Source organism: Dromiciops gliroides, chromosome 2 (genome assembly GCF_019393635.1).
Source record: "Dromiciops gliroides isolate mDroGli1 chromosome 2, mDroGli1.pri, whole genome shotgun sequence".
NCBI classification, from domain to species: Eukaryota; Metazoa; Chordata; class Mammalia; order Microbiotheria; family Microbiotheriidae; genus Dromiciops; species Dromiciops gliroides.
In genome coordinates, this window is record NC_057862.1 from 659,933,576 (window position 1) to 659,952,416 (window position 18,841).

An 18,841-nucleotide genomic window follows, 5' to 3' on the forward strand; every position below is an offset into this window, starting at 1 on the left:
CAGGGTCACATAGCTGGTAAGTGTCCCTGACTACAGGCCCAGCATTCTCTCTCCTGATTCTCCCACCTGCTGGGATGCTTCACTCTCTGAGGCTCCCAGTCTGTGATGTTCCTTCCCTCTTTTCTAGCTCATCCCAATCTCTCTAGATCAGAAGACTCCCTAGGTCCCAGGACCCTCCCTCATTGTCTCTATTCGATTTTCTTTTCACACTGTTTCAGGCACTCTGATTTGGGAGAAGTGGTGCCGGAAGGAAAGGACTCAGAGACTACACAGGCTGAACAGGAAAATACAGGTAGAGATTAAGCCCAGCCTGGGTACTGCAGCCAACCTCCGCCCTCTGTCCCCTGGAATTCCTTTTCACTCTCCCCCAGATCGGTTTCTCTCCTTTCCTCCTGGGGCCAATAAGGCTTGAGCTCTCACCACCCATAGCCAACCTCCCTAGCCAGGCCCCGTTCACCTCTCACCTGGACTGGTGCAAAGCCTCTTAGTCAGTCTCCTTCCCAGAGATCTCCCCTTTCTTTAACCCAGTGGTGTCAAACTCAAATAGAAACGGGTCCTTGCCGGCTGCATGTTGACGTCTAAAACCACAAATGAACATTATCTATGTTGTCTTGTATTGTTGTTTATTTTGTTAAACAATTTCTAATTACATTTTAATCTACTTCAGTACACACTTCCGTTTTACTGCCAGAGTGAGTTTGACCTCAGCTGTAATTCATCCTTAGTTGCAAAGATAATCTTCCTAGAGCAGGAACCTAACCTGATCTCTCTCCCCTCAAGAACTTTAGGTGGTTCCTATTTTCCTAGTTACACAACATAGAGTCCCCAGCCTAGTGTTTAAGCTCTTCACAATCCATCCAGCTCTAACCGACCTTTCCGGACATCTTTCACCTTGCAACCCTTCCTGGGTTCTACATTTCTAACAAAATGATCTTCCTTGCTCTTCTGCAAATACATCATCCCATAATTTGCATGTGCTGCTTCCCCTGCCTCCTGTTTGCCCTCTGCCTCACAGACTCCTTAGCTTCCTTCAAGGTCCCAGATGCCACCTCCTCCAGGAAGCCTGTGCAGATTCCCTTGTGGCTAGTCCTCTTGATATTACTCTATCAGTTCCATGTGTTGCATCCTGCAGGTAGGATGTAATGACCTCCTTGGGGACAGTGATTATCTATCCTTTTTTGTCTCTGAATTTCCAGCACCCACACAGTACTTTGTAAATAGTAGACACAATCAATTCTGGTGGCCTTGAATTGAAAAACAAGTCCACCTCCAGTCTTCTGTAAAAGCTTAGGTGTGTGGTACCTGAGGAAGGTCGGCAGGCAAGGTCAACTTTGCAGCCTGATAGAACAGAAAAAAAACCCAACAATACCCTGTGCCATAAGAATTTTTTTTCCCACTTGGGTAAGCACATTCTGATCTCTGAACTCACCCAGGGAGGTTTTTCTCTGCACAATTATTGACTTTTCATGATAATTAAGGTCAATAGAGAGATTCATTCATTTATTCCATCAACAAATATTTATTGAGCACTAACTGTGGGAGGCACTGCAAGGGACTGTGGGAAAAGACATGGCCCCTGACCTCATATGGGGACAATCCAATATGGTGGACAATTAGGGTGGAAGCTGGTGCAGATGGGTCAGTGGCTGGGCTTGGAGTCAGGACCTGCTGGGCCTAACTCTTCTCTTGGATGGTTAGTCAATGGGGGACCCTGGGTGAGTTACTTAACCCCTAGACTCCCTTTGCAAACTGAGGTAGGGTTGGACCCCATGGTCCCTGAGGACCCTTTGACTCCTGCCTCCAGCATATAGCCAGTAGCACTTATCTTACAGGTTTGTAAAGAAAACTGAATGAATTAAGGAAGTAAGTCTGGTACAGTGGAATGAAGAGAGGCTTGGGAATCTGAGGATATGGGTTCAAATCTTGCCTCTGATGCATGCTATCTATATGCATCCCTCCTTGGTTGAGCCCCACTACTTCCCTTGATGGCCTCAGTTTCCTCAACTGTAAAATGAAAGTCTTGGACTAGCTGGCACCTGTGATCCTTTTCCTCAGAAGATGAGGAGCCTAGACAAAGTGCTTCTCAAACCTTAATGGGTACCATTCTCTTTTGTGGTTATTGTTAATTCCCCCTCCTTCTTCTCTAGGGAGTAAGACTGACAGATGAGAACAAGAGCTAACATTTTACCTAATGCTTTAAGGTTTGCAAAGCATTTACATGTATCAATCTCATTTGAACCCAGCATGCGCGCACGCGCACACACACACACACAAACACAAACAAACAACCCTGGGAGAGGTACATGCTATTATCATCCCCATCTCACTGATGAGGAAGCAGAGAAACAAAGGTCGAGGCAGGAAGACCTGAGTTCAAATGCTGTGTGCCCAGTTTCTAGCTGTGTGACTCTGGGCATCACCTAGCTGCCTCAGAATTCAAGATCCACCCCTGCCCCATTCCATCTCTGTCATCATTTTGAAACCATGAAGGAACAAGCTGTTTACCTTGATCCAGATGTGGACGGACAAAGAAAACAACTGAGGTCTTTTCTAAGTCTGAGACTCTAGGATTCTAAGGAGGAAAGACCCTCCTCTCTTTCCCCTTTCTGAAATGGCCTGCAGGAGACAAGCCGGAGCTGGTCCAGGTTTCCCTATTGAAAACCTATAGGGGTAGCTAGATGGTGCAGTGGATAGAGCACTGGCCCTGGAGTCAGGAGTACCTGAGTTCAAATCCAGCCTCAGACACTTAACACTTACTAGCTGTGTGACCCTGGGCAAGTCACTTAACCCCAATTGCCTCACTAAAAAAACCCCAAAAAACAACAAAAACAAGAAAACCTATAGCTGGCAGTGACCCATCCCCCACCTGCCCTTCTCACTCTTATCGCCCACCCCCACCCCTCTGGCTAGAGGTTTTAGGTGGATCTGGACCAGTATGGAAGGAGCTACGATCCCACTGCACATCTGGAGAATCATTTGAAGTTGGCAAAGTGTTTTCCTCACAAGAAGTAAACAGTCTGAGTACTACGTGTTCATTATATTTATATTTCTGTACAAGAAAAAATGAAGCTTCTTTGAGGTTAGGAGCCACTAGGTAGAACTGTGGATAGAGCCCTGGGTTGAATGCAGGAAGATGCTGAATTCAAATCCCACCTAAGACCCTTTCTAGCTGGGCAAGTCACTTAACTTTGACTCAGTTTCCTCATCTGCAAAATGGGGATAATAATAGGACTGACTTCCCTGGGGGTTTTACGAGGATAAAATAAGACAGTATTTGTAAAGCAATATATAAATGTGAGCTATTGTCAATTAACATCAGAAGATGTGAACCTGGAGAGAGTATTGGGTTTGAATTTGGATTCTGGGCCTGAGTTTCTTCTTCTATAAAATGAGGGGGTTGGGCTTAGAAAACTGGAAGATTTGGTATTTATATATCACTTTAAGATTTACAAAGTACTTTACAAATATGATCTCATTTTATTCTCCCAACAGCCCTGTGAGGTAGGTGCTATTATTACCCTCATTTTAAGGATGAGGAAACTGAAACAGATAGAGATGAAGTGACTGTCCCAGGGTCACACAGCTAGTAAGTGTCAGAGGCAGGATTTGAACTCAGGTCTTCCTGATTCTAGGCGCAGCACCTCAGTGACTATTGTGGTTTCCAGTTGGGAATTTCTGATTTGATAACTCCAGGTCCAGTGTTCTACTCCCTCTACCATACTACCTATCCCAATGACCCCCTTAGTTTTCTCATATATTGTGTCATACACATTTCTACTGAAGGGGTCAGATCTCATTATCCCTGTCATGGGCATCTTTTTTTTTTTAAGTGAGGCAATTGGGGTTAAGTGACTTGCCCAGGGTCACACAGCTAGTAAGTGTCAAGTGTCTGAGGCTGGATTTGAGCTCAGGTCCTCCTGAATTCAGGGCCAGTGTTCTTTCCATTGCACCACCTAGCTGCCCCATGTCATGGGCATCTTAATGGGCACCCTAAGTCATTAGATCATAGATATAGAGCTAGAGAGGACCTCGGAGGTTATCTGGTCCAACCGTCCAACTGAGACCTACAAAGAGAGGTAGTAAATAAGAGAGATAGCATTTGGACCCAGGTCCTGCAATTCCAAATAAAGATGGTGGCTGGGACAAGCACATTCCAGGTTATCTTGGTCTTAGGGAACAAGCACACAGGAGTGAGAAAGGGTAGAATGAGAACTGGAAAGAATGGCAGATGCCTTTGGGCAGAGCCAGAGAAGCTATCCAGAGGCAGAACACACAGCCTGCCTTCTCCCTCTTGTTGCTCCTAGAATTCTGAGGGGGAAAAAAGGCTGGTGACTGCTACACTAACATTATCAAAAGCACATTCTAAGATACTTTCACTCCAAGTCTGAACAAACTCACCTGCTCCTCACCTCACCCATTTTAATTTGCTTATTCATTCATTCATTCATTCCGTCTAGACCTCTGTGAGCTTCAGGTAAGCAAATTTTATGAATACAGGTTGGTACCTGTTCTGCCACCTGTGTACAGTCTTAGAATGTTGCCGAGACCCTGAATGGCTCAGCGACTTCTGAGAGTCATGTTTTCAGTCAGAGATGGGAATTAATCCAGCTCTGGTTAGCCCTTACCCGTTTTATAGAAGCAGACAGAATCAAGCAGCTAGGTGGTGCTGTGGCTGGAGTGCCTGGCTTGGAGTCAGGAAGAACTGAGTTCAAATCCAGCCTCAGACACTTCCTACCTGTGTGACCCTGGGCCAGTCACTTTACCCTGTTTGTCTCAGTTTCTTCATCTATGAAATGATCTGAAGAAAGAAATGGCAAACTATTCCAATATCTGCCCCCCCCAAAAAAAAACCCCACCCATATGCAGTCAACCAGGAGTCAGTAATGACCTGGGTTTGACTCCTGCCCCAGACACACATTGGCTGTGTAGCCTTTGACAAGACAATGAGCTCTGAGCCCCATCTTCCTCATTTGTGGATTGAGGACCAGGACATCCCCTATTGTTGCTCTGGGAAGAATTACCCAGTGGAAAGGAGATTAGTTCTAAGGCAAGGGACTGCTCCTCCCTGACCTTGCCAGCATTGCTCACCTCCAGAGCAGACCTAGCCCAACTCCTTCTAGCGATTGTTTGTTGGTTTGGTTTTTAACGGCACTTGTATTTCATTTTAAGGCAAAGGACTTCCACTGTTATTGGCCATTTTGATTTGCTCCAGGTTAATACCATGCAACTCAGGGAGAACTTGCTAAGCACCTACTGTGTGCCCTCTACCTGTGAGACCCAGGGGTCCAAAACAAAAATGAAGGAGCTTCTAAATGAACTTCTCCTTGGGTGGAGGGAGCAATGCAGAAATCCATTCTAAGAAAAGTTCCCTGGAATAGTCTTGTAAGAGCGGGGTTCTATCTCACTTTAGTCAGCTCTGACATATGGATGCTTGTCATAAAAAGCTGATAATTACCGGTCAGTGTCCCTGGCTGGAAGAGTGTGTGTAAGAAGACTGGAATAATAGGAAGGAGCTGGGTCATGAAGGACTCTGAATGCCAAAAAGAGGATTCATCTGCTCCCAGCGGTGATAGGGAGCCACTGGAGTTTGTTGAATGGAGGGGAGGGGGGTGACAAGGTCAGATCTGGCTTTTAGGAAAATCACTTTGGTGGCTGGATGGAAGCTGTATTGGAGGGGAGAGAGACTTGAGGCAGGCAAGAACCCAACATCCTACACCACCTTCCAAGCAAGCTATTTCAATAATCTAGGTGTAGGGTGGTGAGGGTCTGCACTCGGGAGATGGCAGCATCAGAGGAGAGAAAGGGGCATATTAAAAATCATAAATGGGGGGCACCTAGGTGGCGCAGTGGATAAAGCACTGGCCCTGGATTCAGGAGGACCTGAGTTCAAATCCAGCCTCAAACACTTGACACTTACTAGCTGTATGACCTTGGGCAAGTCACTTAACCCTCATTGCCCAACCAAAAACCCCACAAAAATTGAAAAATTAAAAAATAAATAAAAAATAAAAATCATAAATGAAATTGACAGGCCTGGGCAACAGCTTGGTCAAGGATGATACCTATAATGTAAGCTTGGCTGACTGGGGAGGCCAGTGGCTGGATAATAATAGGGGAGTTTGGAAGGGGTAAGGGTTTGGGGGTAAAGGTAATGAGGTCAGTTGTGGACATGTTGAGTTCAAGCTGTCTACTGGACATCTAGTTTGAGCCATCTGAAAGGCGGTTGGAAGTATACTGATGGAAGAGAGATTGGGGCAGGAAAGGTAGATTTGACAGTCATCAGCATGGAGATTATAATTTAATCCATGAAATTGATGATATCATCAAGTGAAACATTATGGAGGAGAAAGAGAAGAGTCCTGAGGGATACCCACAGTCTAATGGAAAAACATCAAAAGGCGTTCTCTCCCCCACACCCAAGTTGGTTCTTGTTTATTTTGTATTGTAAGAGGGTGTGACCTGGCTGAAGATCCGGCAGAGAAGACCAAAAGGGGAGTGGTCAGATGGGAGGAGAACTAGGAAAGAGTAGCCCCCCAAATCTAGAGAGGAGAGAGAAGAGTTTACAGCCGGTTGAGGGGATGCAACATGGCTCCGAGTAAGTAAATCCAAGTAGCTGAAGGAGGGAGAGAAGGCTTCCCAGGGCCGAGGTGGTTCCGGGGTCTGAGCCTTGAATGAGAGGAAGGATTCTGGGAGGAGCGAGCACATTCCAGGCACCTTACGCTGTTCTAGGAAATCGAGGCGAGACGCAGAAGGCGCGGTCAGGCAACATGCAGTTTGGCTGGAACGTGCAGCGTCCCAGAGCTCAGGAGTAAGAAGAAATGAAACTCAAAAAGGAAGTCGGGGTTCTCAGCGTCCAGCAGAGAGAATTCCGTGTTCTTTCCTCGAGGCAACAACGAGCCATTGACTTGAGCCGGGTATTGAGTGGGTAACACCTGTGGCTTAGGAAGCTGGTTTGGGCAGTTGGCAGCTTAGGAGGATCAGGCCAAGGAACTGGGAAAGTTTAACCTGAAGAATACTGTGGGGTTAAGGGTGGATATTTGAAGAGCTGTTGTATAAGACCTATTGTCCTTGGCTCGGAGTTTGGGGGGAGGGGATAACTAGAACCTATGAGTGAAAGTTGCCAAGAGACAGATTTCTGCTCTAGATAAGGAAAAAAGCTTATTAACTATTTGTGAATACTTGGCTGTCACAAGAGCAGCATGGCATAGCAGACAGAGGGGCAGCCTTAGAGCCAGGAAGATCTGGGTTCAAATCCTGTCTCCGTCATGTGTGATCCTGGGCAAATCACTTAATCACTCGTAATCTGCCGAGGCAATTCTGACTGAGCTGTAGCTGAGTTGCTGATGATATACACGGGTCAAAGGTATTTCCATACCAAGAGAGTTCCCTGTGATAACATCACAGGTCCGGGTGACACCCATTCCTCACCCCTGGGGGAGAAGTTTCAAAAGTAGAATGTGCTCCCTTGGGAGGAGTATTGCATTTCCCTTTTATTAATTCATTTATTTTATTTTATTTGTTCATTCGTTCATTTAATTTTTATCTATTTGTTAATTTATCCAATTTTTATTTGTTTGTTTATTCATTTACTAATCTAATTTTTATTTGTTTGTTCATTTATTTATTCTTTCGTTAATTTATTTTTTTTCAAGAGAAAGCTAGAGGGCTCCTAGCCAGATATGGTGAAATTGGTCTAATTTAATTGTTATTTTCTGGAAGGCAGGGATTGTTTTTGCCCCTCTTTTATCCCCAACATGTAGGCATCACACGACTGGTCAATAATAGGTGCTTAATAAATGCTTGTTGTCTCCTTGATTTGGCTAGGAAAGATGCCCTCTAAGGTCCTATTCCATTACTGTGAAGTGCCCTGGGCATCAGATTCTAGAAGCCGCACAGGTGCCTGTTGCTCCTACAAGGGTTCTTTGCTTGCCTGTGACACCCCTGGGGCCCATCAGCTGGCAAAGTGGCTGCTGCTGCCTTCTCTGTTGCTTATCCTCCCACTGTGCTCTGGATCCTGAATCCCATCCCTGGGGTGCATGGGGTAGCTGATGAAATGAGGACAGAGCTCCTCCGATACCCCCTGAAGAGAGGTGACTCCCAGAGCTCAGATACAACCAGGGTACCCCAACCTCTGTGGGGAAAACGGAGAGGAATCACGACTGAGAAGCGGGACGACTCTAACCTTTTTCGATGAGGACACCTTCGGAGTCCTCTGTCCAAGTCATACTGCTCTAAGAGCAGCCTGGCTAAGTTCAGGCATGTCTGTCCCCAGGCTGACTGCAAGCTGATGAATTATGTCTCCTTAGGAATTCATGAAGACTGTCTCTTTCGGTCATGATCACTGTCACTCACTAACACATATGCCCCATGCCCTGGGTAGGGGCTTCCCCCAAATAGACTTGGAAGGACTCAGAAACACCCAACTCAGAAACAATCCATCAGCAAGTGTACATCAAGCAATTACTGGGTGGCTAGGAATGGGGGTACAAAGTCAAATCTAAGCAGTCCCAGCCCCCTTGGAGCTAACATTCTAATGGGGGGGGGGGATAAAATATAAATAGGTCAGAGCAAATGGAAGGTAACCTTATCTGATTAACAGAGGAAACCACATGCCGAGAAGCTGGGGGGAGAGGGGAGGAACACTTCCTCCTGATCACAATCCTTCAGTCAACAAATATTTATTAAGCACCTACTATGTGCCTGATACTGGCCTAAGTGCTGGGAATGTAAAGATTATGATGTTTCTCTGTCTCTCTCATCACTTACCAGCTGTGTGTCCCTGGGCAAGTCACTTAACCCTGTTTGCCTTGTTTTCCTCATCTGCTTATCTGTATACTTATTTTATCCCCAAGTAGAATGCAGTAATCTTGAGGACAGTGATGATTTTTTGACTTGTCTTTGTATCCCTAGCCAGCACATAGCACACAGTAGGTGTTTCATAACTACTTACTGAAGCTGAATCCAATAAGGAGATCTCCCACTCGGGGTAAAAGGCAGAGTTTTGCCCTAGTCCAAGTGCTGTCTCCTTTCTAGCCTCTGCTCAATGGCCATTTCTTCCTGGCTTCAACACTGGCCTCACATTGCCCATCTGGAACCTAGGCCCAGCAAGACTGTCAAGTTACACAAGTTGGGACTCCACAGCCATGCCAGGTGGCTCCCAGATGCTTGGATCCTGTCCTTGGACACCTCCACAGTCTCCATTCTCTCCACCCCTACCCCTCCAGTTCCCTTAGGTCATCTGGTTGTCCTCTCCTTTGATGTTTTAGCCATTTGTCCAGCTTGGAAGAATATGTCCATCAGATTATTGGGTAGGGACTGCATGGAGAGCTCATTGCTCAATCTGTGTTTCATCATTTCCATTGAATTTGCTACCTCGGGGGCAGCTAGGTGGCGCAGTGGATAGAGCACTGGTTCTGGAGTCAGGAGGACCTGAGTTCAAATCCAGCCTCAGACACTTGACACTAGCTGTGTGACCCTGGGCAAGTCACTTAACCCCAGTTGCCTCACTTAAAAAAAAAAAAAAGAATTTGCTACCTCCTCCATGCAGAGCAGGCACTTTCTAGTAGGAGGTCTTACCCCATAAGCCAAGTTCTCTTTCCTTTACCCCCAGAAGCTTTCCAGCCTGCACACTCATCATCTCCAACCCTGAGGCTCCTTCCTGACTCCCTTAAGTAGGTCCAGGAAATGGCTGGTGGCTGGGGCTTCCTGCAGCCTCAGGCATACACACACACACTGTGACCTCTTTGTCTGTATGGCCCCACAGCCCCCAGACCTGACTCCTGCAGTGCTGAAGAATTGCAATAATGTGACCTGGTGGAGGGAGAAGTCCAGCTAGAAAATCACAGGTGCTTGGAGCATGCTTATGAAGTGCTCCCTCCTAGACTGTAAACCCCTTGAAGGCAGGGACTGGCATGAAGTGATTTCATATATATTTAGAACTGGAGTAGTTTTGTAGCTCACAGGCTGTGAGTGGATTCAAGTTCATCTTTAGAGGGAGGAAGGAGGGGGGGAAAGAAGAGAGAGGAAGGAGGGAGGGAGGAAAGAAGGAGAAGAGAGAAGGGGAGAGAGGTGAAGGGGAAGAAAGGGGGAGAGGAGGGAGGAAGAAGAGGGGAAGGAAGAGGAAAGAGAAGAGGGAAGAGAGGGAAGGGAGAAGAGAGGTGTGGGGTGAAGAAAAGAAGAAAGGGGGAGAGAAGGGAGGAGGGAAAGGAAAGGAGAGAGAAGGAGAAAGGAGGGAGGAGAGGATGGAGAAGCAGATTCTGACAGCAGAGTATCTGATGGGGGAGTGCTGCTGACAAGGCAAACTATTCCCTGGGGACCCTGGCAGTGCAAACTTCTGACCCTGGGAATTGGGGATGCTGACAAGGGAAATGGGAACTAGTTGGCAGTACCAGTGTGGAGAATGACAAAGAGAGGCCTGTGGCACAATGGAAAGACCAGTGATCTTGGAGTCCAGACTGTAGCTTTGCCAGTCACTACCAGTGTGACCTTGGGCAAATTTTAACCTCAGTTTCTTCATCTGCAAAGTGATCTCGGGTGGTACCATGGAGAAGGGAATCAGATGACTGGTTCCACCATGCTTACTGCCTTATCGATTTGGTGCCCACCCTAGGCCTAACTTTTCTTATCTGTAAAATAATGGGGTTGGACTGGATGTCCTTGGAGGAAGTTCAGATCATGTCCTGTCCCCCCTCCTCAAGAAACATCCATGGTTCCCTATTGTTTCTAGGATGAAAATACAAATTCTTCTCTGGCATTTAAAACTTTTGATGATTTTGCTCCAGTCTGCCCTTGCAGGCTCATTACATGTCACTCCCCCAGCTGGCTTGCCTTTTGTCCACATTCCATCTCCTGCCTTTGCGCCTTTGCCCAGGCCATCCACCATACCCAGAATATATTCCCTGCTTGCTTCTTCCCCGTGGAATTTCTAGCTTCCTTCATGGCCAAGCTCAAGCACTACCATCTAACAGGCCTCTCTTGATCCATCAACCTACCCCTTCAGTACTAAATATATTTAATTCCATTCAACAAACATTAAGTAGGCACCTACTGTGTGTAAGGAACTGTAGAGGCACAAACAAAAAACCAAAACCGTCCCTGTCCTCAAGGACCTCACATTCCCTAGTATATCATATAGAGGGGGAAGGAAACAAATGTTTATTAAGCACCTACTTTGCTTGAGACACAACACACATTATCTCATTTGATCCTCACAGCAATCCTGTAGAATCTATGACTACCCTCATTTTACAGCTGAAGAGACTGAGGCTAAATAAGTGTCTGAGACCATATTTGAACTCGGGTCTTCCTGACTATGCATCACCGAGCTGCCCAACACAACATACACAGAGTAAAACGGTTTGGAAGGGGATTAGGTAGGTTCCTACCATGGGCAAATCGCTGCCTAGGCACCAGAGGACAATTTAGAGAAGATGAGAGTCCAGCATAGAGAGTTGTGTCACACACACTCATATATACACATACACACACTAACATATAGACATGTGTACACATACATACACTCACTTAAATACACATACATACTCGGAGACATACAAACATGTGCACACTCACATATATAGTCACACACTCAAATACATATACACATATATACATGTGTGCACTCACACAAAACACATATGCACACATGTGCACATACATGTTCACATATATACTCACTCAAATACACATACATACTCACATTTACACATGTATACACAAACTCAAATACATACATATATACACACTCACTAACACATATACACACATATATACACACATGTATACAAATACACACGCATACATACATACATACATATATGCACACATACACACAGGCACACGTTCCCCTCTGGAACCCTCAAACAACATCTAGGAAAATGCAGGTGGATTTTCAGAACTAGGGAGAACTGTTCTTGGGGAAGAAGAAAGGTCTGCTTACACCAGGCACTCCCAGTCCCAAGGAGATCTTGATAAGGGAGGCCCCCTCTTCCCCAGCCTGCCAAAGTCAAGGTCAGGCTGCCTCGAGGCAGGAGAGGGCTGACCTCGACCCACAGCCACAGAACTTGGAGTAAACAACCAGTTTTGGAGTCGACCTCACAAATCCTGCTCCCCAGATGACTCTGGGGGAGTGAGAGCATGTCAGCCTTCCAGCAGATTAGGAGGGAAAAAAGGGAAATAAGTAAGTCGGGGCCACTGACTGACTTGCCAGAAGGGAAGTGAATAATATGATTTTAATGTATTTTGCCTACTCTTTAGAGGGAGGGTGTGTGTGTGTGGGGGGGATGTTTTCATACTTATTTACAAACATTCAAGAAGAATGCTCTCCCCATGGATGGGGGAAGGGGGTATAGAGTGTGCTTCTTGACATTTTTCTTAACTCTAGAAGATAGAAATGTGGTTTATTTTCAAGAAAAAAAAATAGAAATATGGGGCACAATATAGATTTGGCTTTAAAAAAACCAAACCCATTTGTGATCCAACACTGTAATCTCCTGCATCTCTGTAATCTAGAGCAGTCTAGGAAGTGTTTCACCCTGGGCAAAAACTGTTGGGAGTAAGGGCATGGGGAGAGAAGTGGGCGTGGTCAGACAGCCTTTTTCCCAACCTGCAATGAGTCGAGGCTCCCAGGGATGGTGGAGGGAGGGGTGATGCAACCTCCCCCATCCCCATCCCTACCCATACACGATGACATAAGACAGTCTAGGACCTTGAGGCAAGTATGGGGAACACTGGATGCCATGGGAAAGACATAGCCTCCCAGGGAGGAAGCAACCCCCACACCCCCATGTTAGTTCCTTCCCATCTCCTGCTAATTGTGGCTCTCCTAGATCCTGGGAGCCCCATGTCATTTTCCTGGTTTTCATCTTGCTGGGAGGATGATCTGGAAGCTTCCTGTCCTCTTTGAAGTGTTCTTCCCCAACAGGGAGGCTTCCTCCTTTGCCACCTTCTTATTGCTTCCTTTTTTGTCCCTGCTTTCAGGTCAGATCCTTTGTTAGAATATCTCCGAAGACAGGAAACAGATAATAACGGGGATGATGGGCTCTGAGATAGGCGGTGAGCTCAGCTGCCTGCATCAAAGAGGCAAGGGACCAAATGAGATAAGCCACGTAAACCCTAAAGCCATATTTAAAGGGCTGCTGCTGTTCTGGTTGCTGTTATTCCTGTTATCCCAGATCTAGAGTTTGAAAAGACCTTAAAGGCCATGGAGACCAAACACCCTCATTTTTTACAGATAAGGAAACTGAGGCCCGGAGAAGTTCGGGGACTTGTCCAAGGTCACACCAGTACTGTCATGTTAGCGAAAGCTATTAACAGCTCACTCTCCCCCTGCTTTTTTTCTTTTTTCACAGATGGAACAACAGAAGAGGCCCAGGAAAATGGACAGCCCATTGTGGCTGACTTCCTCACAGGTATTCCTTTCTTTCTGTCCAGCTGTGATTCGAATAGTCACTCACTGCCCACGTAACCTGGGGCGAATCATCTTTGTTTCCTGGATTATGTAAAATTAAGGCACTGGAAGAAGATGTTCTTTAAGATACTTTCCTGTGCTGATCTATGTTCCTATTAGTCTATTGGTCACTTAACTTCCTCGTCTGTAAAATAAGATCGGACGAGATGGCCCAGGAGATTGCATGCAGCTCTTCATCTGTGATCTATGATAAATTAGGCAATTGCCTCAAAAACATCTACTGTTCTGCACAGTCTGATCTCCAAACCTCCCTTCGACCTAAGACCTTGGACATCCTCCTGGTGGGGCAAGAGTGCGGCTTAAGAGTGAATGGCTCAGGGGCAGCTAGGTGGCGCAGTGGATAGAGCACTAGTTCTGGAGTCAGGAGGACCTGAATTCAAATTTGGCCTCAGACACTTGACACTTACTAGCTGTGTGACCCTGGGCAAGTCACTTAACCCCAATTGTCTCATCAAAAAAAAAAAAAAAGGGCGGGGGGGGGGAGGGGGGGAGGGGAGGGGGGAGGGGGGGGGAGGGGGAGGGGAGGGGGGAGGGGGGAGGGGAGGGGGGGAGGGGGGGGGGACTTCATAGCCTTTCTAGTCCAAGAGTAAACGGCTCTACTGGGTTGGGCAGCAGGAAACTTGTATTCTAATGCTCTGCCCATCTGGGCACAACCAGTGGCTTCACCCCTTCAGGACTCTGTCATCCTTCTCTATGACGAGCAGGATAACCCCTGCTCCTTTTCCAAGGTAGACATATTTCTCCTGTCCTTTTTGCTCCTTGTCACTAAGGAGCAGAGGCAGGAGAGGTAGCCCAATAGGGATGCTTGTGCTATTAAATGGAGAATAGGCAAATAATATACCAGATAATATGCAAATGAGTATAGTGGCCATGGGAAAAATTTGGGAGAAAAATGCCTCAGTTTGCTCATCTGTAAAAGGAAAGAATTGAATTAGAGGATCTCTAAAGTTCCATCCAGCTCCAGATTAATGAGTCTCTGCTGATGATTTTATATATATATATATTGGGGGGGGCAGGGCAATCAGGGTTAAGTGACTTGCCCAGGGTCACACAGCTAGTAAGTGTCAAGTGTCTAAGGTCGAATTTGAACTCAGGTCCTCCTAAATCCAGGGCTGGTACTTTATCCACTTCGCCACCTAGCTGCCCCAGATTAATTTTTTTTTTCAATTAAATAAGGGCGGGGCAGCTAGGTAGTGTAGTGGATAAAGCACCAGCCCTGGATTCAAGAGTACCTGAGTTCAAATACGACCTCAGACACTTGACACTTAACTAGCTGTGTGACCCTGGGCAAGTAAGTCACTTAACCCTCATTGCCCTGAAAAAAAATCAATTAAATAAGGGCATTAAACTTCACAGCCTCTAAGTTCCCTTCTAGTTCTGAATCTGTAACTCAGTGAGAAAAGAGCAGAATCAGAGAAGGATCCCCGCAGACATTCTCATTCACAGGATGGGGTAGGGGTAGGGGGAGGCAGTGCTTGGTCTGGCTTTGGGAGATATAGAACCCAGGCATCATAAGGCCCAGCCCCGGGATTTCTTCCATCAGCCCAGTGGGCATTGGAGCATAGCAGGTTAGCACTGATCTCCCCTCCTCCCTTTTTTTTTTCTACAGAGGAAAGGAGCAGGCTTCATGAAACAATGTCACTCTTGGGACTGGAGACATACTGCAACAGGAAACTCAGTCTCCAGGATGCCCGGCAGATCAGCTTTGACAGCATGAAGAACTGGGCACCCCAGGCACCCACCGACTTGCCATGGAGCTTCCTGAGAAAGCTGTTGGCTCTCAACTCAGAAGTCAGAAACACCACCCTGCTGTCGGATTTGCCCCAGGACGACAGGACAGGTGAGAAGGAGACGCAAGTGGACGAGCAGGAAATATACTGGGGTACCTCGGAGGACATTTACTCTCTCACCGAACTGGTGACAACCCCTGATGTGCCACTGAATCCCTTGGACCTCCTCTGTGCGCTCCTCCTTTGCTCGGACAGTTTCCTCCAGCAGGAGCTGCTGGTCAAGATGTCTCTTTGCCAGTTTGCCCTCCCTGTGGTCCTGCCCGACTCGGAGAGCCAAAACCATACCTTCCTGCTGTGGGCCCTGCGGGGGGTGATGAGGACGTGGTGGTGGCAGTCCCCAGGGGGGACCAGAACTTGGAGAGAGGAGAGTCTGGTGCTCACGAGGGTACCGATTATCTCCTTTGCACGCATGGACATCAGTAGCCACTCCAAGTCTTACCTCCTCAATGCTGTCATGAGTCCCTGTCACCACCAGCCTCACGACTACTTCTGCCACCGGGATATGCCGTCGGCAGCCAACGCTCGAGAGATCGCGGACGGGCTGGTCGAGATGTCCTGGTACTCTCCGGGGGGCAGCAGCAAAGAGAACTTGGATGTCTTCCCAGAACCCGTCGCCTTTGCCAACCTGAGGGGCGAGATCGGAAGTCATTGGCAGCAGTTTAAGCTTTTGACCGAGACGTCGTCGGCCGTTTTCATATTTACTGACAACATCGGCCAGAAGGAATATGAGCTGCTCTGCTCTCTGAGCGGGTCGACCACTCGCTATTACCTCATCCTCAGTCCCTACCGGGGCAAACGCAATGCCAACCTGAGGTTCCTGAATAAACTGGTCTCCGTTCTTCAGATCGACTACTCTCACGTCCTGGTGAAGGTCAGCAGCACGGACAATAAGCGCCTCGTCAAGAGGCTCCAGGCCATCGTGGGGAATGTCATCAAGTCGGCAAGCAGGAAGGTGTCTCTGGAGGACATGGCGGAAACGGCCCGGAGCCTGGGGCTCAAGGTCGACGAGGACTGTGAAGAGTGCCAGAAAGCGAGAGAGCGGGTAGAGAAAATCACCCAGGATATCCAGGACGTGGAACTGTACAAGAGAGAGAAGCTCCGCTTGCAGGGGGACCCCTGGAAAAACATCGCTCAAGTGGAGAAAGAGCTGTGCCGGCTCCAACGGGCCGGGGACTCTTCGCCAGAGAAATACAAGTCGGAGCTCAGGCAGCGCCTACTGGCCTTGAGGATGCACCAGAACCGCTACCAGCCGGGCTGGGGCATGCAGGAGTTTATTAAGGGGATCGGCACCCCTTCTCCGCTGGAGAAGCAGTACTTCCTGGGCTGGCTGAAGTTGAGACTGGAGGAGATGGCGAGGCAGAGCTGGAGACAGCCCCCCGAGGCCCTGGCCACCCTGGGACCAAAGCACAGCCGGCCGGCTGAGCTCAGTGAGCAGCTCTGGCCCGCCTCCCTGGGGGTGGAACACTTTTTGAGGGAGATGGGGCAGTTTTATGAGGCCGAATGCTACCTCGTGGAGGCGGGGAAGATGGCAGAGAGCCAGAAGCGCTTCACCCACTTTGTCGGCCTGGCCTCGGAGCTGGTCCTCGGCGGCTTTCCCCTGGAACTGATGGACCGAGGCACCTGCTGCGTCCCCCTGCGGTGGGTGACAGGCATCCTGAAGGAGCTTCACGCCCGACTGGAGGGCAGGCCCCGGCTGCTTGTGCTCTCCGTGCTGGGAGCCGAGGGCACGGGGAAATCCACTCTGCTTAACACCATGTTTGGGCTCCAGTTTGCCACGAGCAGGAGCCACAAACCCCACGGTACTTTCATGCAGCTCATTTCGGTGACGGAGGACTTCCGCCACGACCTGGGCTGTGACTTCATTCTGGTGATCGACTCCGGGGGCTTGACGGGCGGGGCTGTGGCAGCCAAGGGGGAAAGGTACGAGCTGGAGGTGTCCCTGGCCACCCTTGCCATGGGGCTCAGCAACATCACTGTGGTCAGCATGGCCGAGACCAAGGACACCCCTCTGGCCGCCCTCCACGCCTTTCTGAAGCTTGAAAAATTGGGGCACGTCCCCAACTGTCAACTCGTGTCCCAGGACCTCGGCGACGGGCCAGTCTCCAGACCCAGCCCGAGGGACAGGAAACAGCTACTGGCACAACTGAATGACCTGAGCAAGGCCGTGGCCGAGATGGGGAAGCAGGATGAGGAGCGGCCCCTCTGCGAGACGGTCTTGTGCGACCCTGAGAAACACATCTGGCACATCCCTCGCTTGTGGCACGGCGTGCCCCCGATGGCCCCCGTGAGCTTGGGCTACTGCGAAGCCGTCTTTGAGTTAAAGCGATGTCTCCTGGAGAACATTCGTAATGGGGTGTGTCACCAACACAGGGACATCATACAGCTGGTAGAGCTGGTGGGGCGGCTGTGAAGGCAGAGACCCCTGCAAACGGGAGCCGCTGACCAGCCTGCTGGGAGGGACCTCTCCTCCAGGGCGATGAAGAGGGAAGCTTGTGGGCCCCCAGAGACGTCCTGGAGAAAGAGCAGCTGGCGCCTGAGCCTGCTGGAGGAGACAAAGGCTAGGGAAAGAACATACTGGAAGGGCTGCGTCTTCCTAGGACCGGGGTCAGAGAAGAAAGCATCCAACCAGCCAGCTACTGCATGGACAAGCACACACAGAGACAGGGAGAGAAAGAGAGGGAGAAGGGGAGGGAGGGGTAGAGGGAGGGAGGGAGGGAGGGAGGGAGGGAGGGAGAGAGACAGACACAGAGACAGAGACAGAGAGACTGACAGAGACTGTGAGACAGAGAGACCGAGAGAGTTAGTTTGTTAGTTAGCTAGTTTATAATCAGGAATTCAGAAAGCCTCCAACGTCCGCTGATCCGAGGGCTCTGAATGCTCTAGGAAGGAAACACCTAAGCAGCACTTTTCTCCTCTGGATCAGTGCCTCAATGTGTGTCAGTCAATGCTGCTGCCAGGTTGGCAGGCGCTTCCTATGGGCTTGCCCCTCCACTCTATCTCCTAGTGGGATGGCGTGGTCCTCACCAGGACAGCCCTGCCTGTGCTCGATGACTGCAAATGCCCAGGATTTGGGGGTGGGGTGGGGGTGGGCGAAAGGGGAATTGTGCAGAGGGAGTCGTCTGGCCAAGGGGTTCAGCATGAATGCCGTCCTTGGCTAGAGGGAGCAGGATGGACACTTTCCTGACTGACCTTCCTGCCCAGGGCTCCCAGGGTACAGAGCACTTTATTGATTGACTTCTCTGCTAATAACGAGTGATCCCAGGCAGGTTCTTCTTGTTTGTGCCTTAATTTCCCTGTCTCTCAAATGAGGACCCGAGTGCCCCTTGATGTGTTAGGAGGATGAATGAGTGTGTGTCTGTACATTTGGAATACCTCAGAAAGTCACCATAAAAACATCACGCCTCACGCTCTCTCCAGAGCCAGGAGTCATTCTTTCCCCCAGAATGTCCATGGGGTGCTCCTGCTGTACTCAGGGTTGCAAATGGCCCCGGGGGCGGAGATCTGGGGGGCTTTGGGCAGGAAATAGGACAAGAATACCAAGACGTCTTGGGCAAATGCCCAATACACGGGTAAGATTCCATTA

General features: G+C 48.7%; 1 protein-coding gene across 3 annotated transcripts in view; it reads left to right on the plus strand.

The window, feature by feature from the left end:
* LOC122740628 (upregulator of cell proliferation) overlaps window positions 1-17,942 on the plus strand; it is a 44,170-nt gene extending 26,228 nt beyond the window's left edge. The window contains exons 2-4 of one of the 3 annotated variants that reach the window (XM_043983073.1): window positions 219-292; window positions 13,350-13,409; window positions 15,078-17,942. In XM_043983073.1, the coding sequence (XP_043839008.1) occupies window positions 219-292; window positions 13,350-13,409; window positions 15,078-17,668 (2,725 nt within the window). In that variant the 3' untranslated portion in view covers window positions 17,669-17,942. Of the gene's footprint in view, window positions 1-218; window positions 293-6,801; window positions 6,915-13,349; window positions 13,410-15,077 lie in introns of those variants that run through there. The other 2 variants (XM_043983074.1, XM_043983072.1) reach the window with 2 other exon arrangements.
* Window positions 17,943-18,841: the final 899 nt, after the last annotated feature.